The 2,500-nt window shown below is 48.0% G+C and overlaps 1 protein-coding gene across 1 annotated transcript in view; it reads left to right on the top strand.

Annotated features, from left to right (window-relative positions):
* The first annotated feature begins 6 nt into the window (after positions 1-6).
* Positions 7-2,500, top strand: part of LOC308175235 (succinate--CoA ligase [ADP-forming] subunit beta, mitochondrial-like) — a 9,955-nt gene continuing 7,461 nt past the window's right edge. Inside the window, exons 1-2 of the mRNA XM_080550941.1 lie at positions 7-41; positions 377-519. Coding sequence (XP_080407067.1) covers positions 397-519 — 123 coding nt within the window. The 5' untranslated portion in view covers positions 7-41; positions 377-396. The remainder of the gene's footprint in view (positions 42-376; positions 520-2,500) is intronic.

Below are 2,500 nucleotides of genomic sequence, written 5' to 3' on the forward strand. Positions count from 1 at the left end.
CCTCAACTACATCGGCCTGGACGGCAACATAGGCTGCCTGGGTACGTGGGGGGGGGCTTCAACTACATCGGCCTGGGGGGCAACATAGGCTGCCTGGGTACGTGGGGGGGGGCTTCAACTACATAGGCCTGGACGGCAACATAGGCTGCCTGGGTAGGTGGGGGGGACCCCAACTACATAGGCCTGGGGGGCAACATAGGCTGTCTGGGTGGGTGGGTGGGGGGGGTAGCAATAGTAATAGTGGTAGTAGCAGATATGTTTCAGCTGCTAACAAGTGTGTGTGTGCGTGTGCGCGTGTGCGTATGGTGTGTGTATGGTGTGTGTATTGTGTGTATGGTGTGTGTGTGTGTGTGTGTGTGTGTGTGTGTGTGTGTAGTGAACGGGGCAGGTCTGGCCATGGCCACCATGGACATCATCAAGCTCCACGGCGGAACACCCGCCAACTTCCTGGATGTGGGGGGCGGAGCTACGGCGCACCAGGTGACGGAGGCCTTCAAACTGATCACCTCCGACAGGAAGGTACGCTTTCACTGTAACACCTCCCACAGGAAGGTACGCTTTCACTGTAACACCTCCGACAGGAAGGTACGCTTTCACTGTAACACCTTAGACAGGAAGGTACGCTTTCACTGTAACACCTCCGACAGGAAGGTACGCTTTCACTGTAACACCTCCGACAGGAAGGTACGCTTTCACTGTAACACCTCCGACAGGAAGGTACGCTTTCACTGTTACACCTCCAACAGGAAGGTACGCTTTCACTGTAACACCTCCGACAGGAAGGTACGCTTTCACTGTAACACCTTAGACAGGAAGGTACGCTTTCACTGTAACACCTCCGACAGGAAGGTACGCTTTCACTGTAACACCTTAGACAGGAAGGTACGCTTTCACTGTTACACCTCCGACAGGAAGGTACGCTTTCACTGTTACACCTCCAACAGGAAGGTACGCTTTCACTGTTACACCTTAGACAGGAAGGTACGCTTTCACTGTTACACCTTAGACAGGAAGGTACGCTTTCACTGTAACACCTTAGACAGGAAGGTACAGTACATGTAGGGGGGATGCTTTTCACTGTAACACCTGTAACAATGGGGGGGCGGGTTTCGCTATTATTTGATGTTACTGGCAAGTCCTAATGGGGGTGTTTGTACTGACGGAACACCCTGGGAGAGAGACCTGCCTAAGGAGGGAGTTGTGTCACCTGCTGTATGTCACACACACACACACACACACACACACACACACACACACACACACACACACAGTTAGTCAGTCCCAGTGACAGCCAGGGCATTTACCTAGCAGGAGTCCTAGTGACAGCCAGGACATTTACCTAGCAGGACATGTAGATAGACAGTTAGTCAGTCCCAGTGACAGCCAGGGCATTTACCTAGCAGGACATGTAGTCAGTGTAGGCTGTGGGAGGAGACTTAGTCAGCTGCTATTAAACCAGGTGTGAAACGCCCACCTGTTTACTTCACATAACATAGTCATACTGTATACTAATATTGTACGAGGCCATCCACTTCTCATTAGGGGTGTAACGGATCACGGAAATTCCGTGATCCGTTCGGATCGCCCTCCACGGTTCGGAACGCGTGTGTACCGCGGATCAATTGCACATTTTTTTTTTTTTTTACCTTTATTTTACCAGGAAGTCACATTGAGATTAAAACCTCTTTTACAAGAGAGACCTGGCCAAGACAGGGTCAAAATAGTAGCTTAAAAAACAGTTCAGATAACAAGATAGGACATAAGACAGTGGCAACAATACAATAGACAAACAATGGTAGGGGTATTTACAAGGTGATTAAAACATTGAGAAGTCTAACCAAAGCAGGTACAGCGAGCGGTGACCACATCCTTTAATCTACGCTTGAAGATACTTATGGAAATAAGGGCCTCTAATTTAAAAGTAGTCTGTAGGTCATTCCAAGACCAAGGGCCATAATAAGACAAGCTTGCCCTTCCAACATTGTTCATGATAAGTGGCACCTTGTATTGTAGCCATCTACGAGACCTGAGACCCGAGCCACTCGGTATAGGGATGAACTTCAGGCCCAGATAATTCGGTAAGAAGCCAGAGATGATTTTAAACACAAGAGTGTACCAGTGTTGGAGCCTTCTGACAGAAAGAGATGGCCATCCAACCAGACTATACAGTGTACAGTGATGGGTCCTGAAGGCACTATTGGTGATGTATCTTAGAACCGAATGATACAGGGGGTCTAGCTTGGATAAAGTGGACAGAGAAGCAAACCTATATACTGTATCACTGTTAACAAGTAATAATATGACTTAATATCTTACTTAATATCTCTTGTAAATCACAATGTAGAGTTGCCATGAAAAGATAGACGCGACAGTTGCAGGCTTTGTTTTACTCTAAAGCGCAATGATAGGTTGATAATGCGAAAGAAAAATAATCTGTTGTTTGCTCACTACACGTGAAGCTGGGAATCCACAACAACAAGGCTGCGTTCGTAAATCCGCT

Source organism: Nansenia antarctica (genome assembly GCF_963989245.1).
Source record: "Nansenia antarctica genome assembly, contig: SCAFFOLD_975, whole genome shotgun sequence".
In the NCBI taxonomy this organism is placed as follows: Eukaryota; Metazoa; Chordata; class Actinopteri; order Argentiniformes; family Microstomatidae; genus Nansenia; species Nansenia antarctica.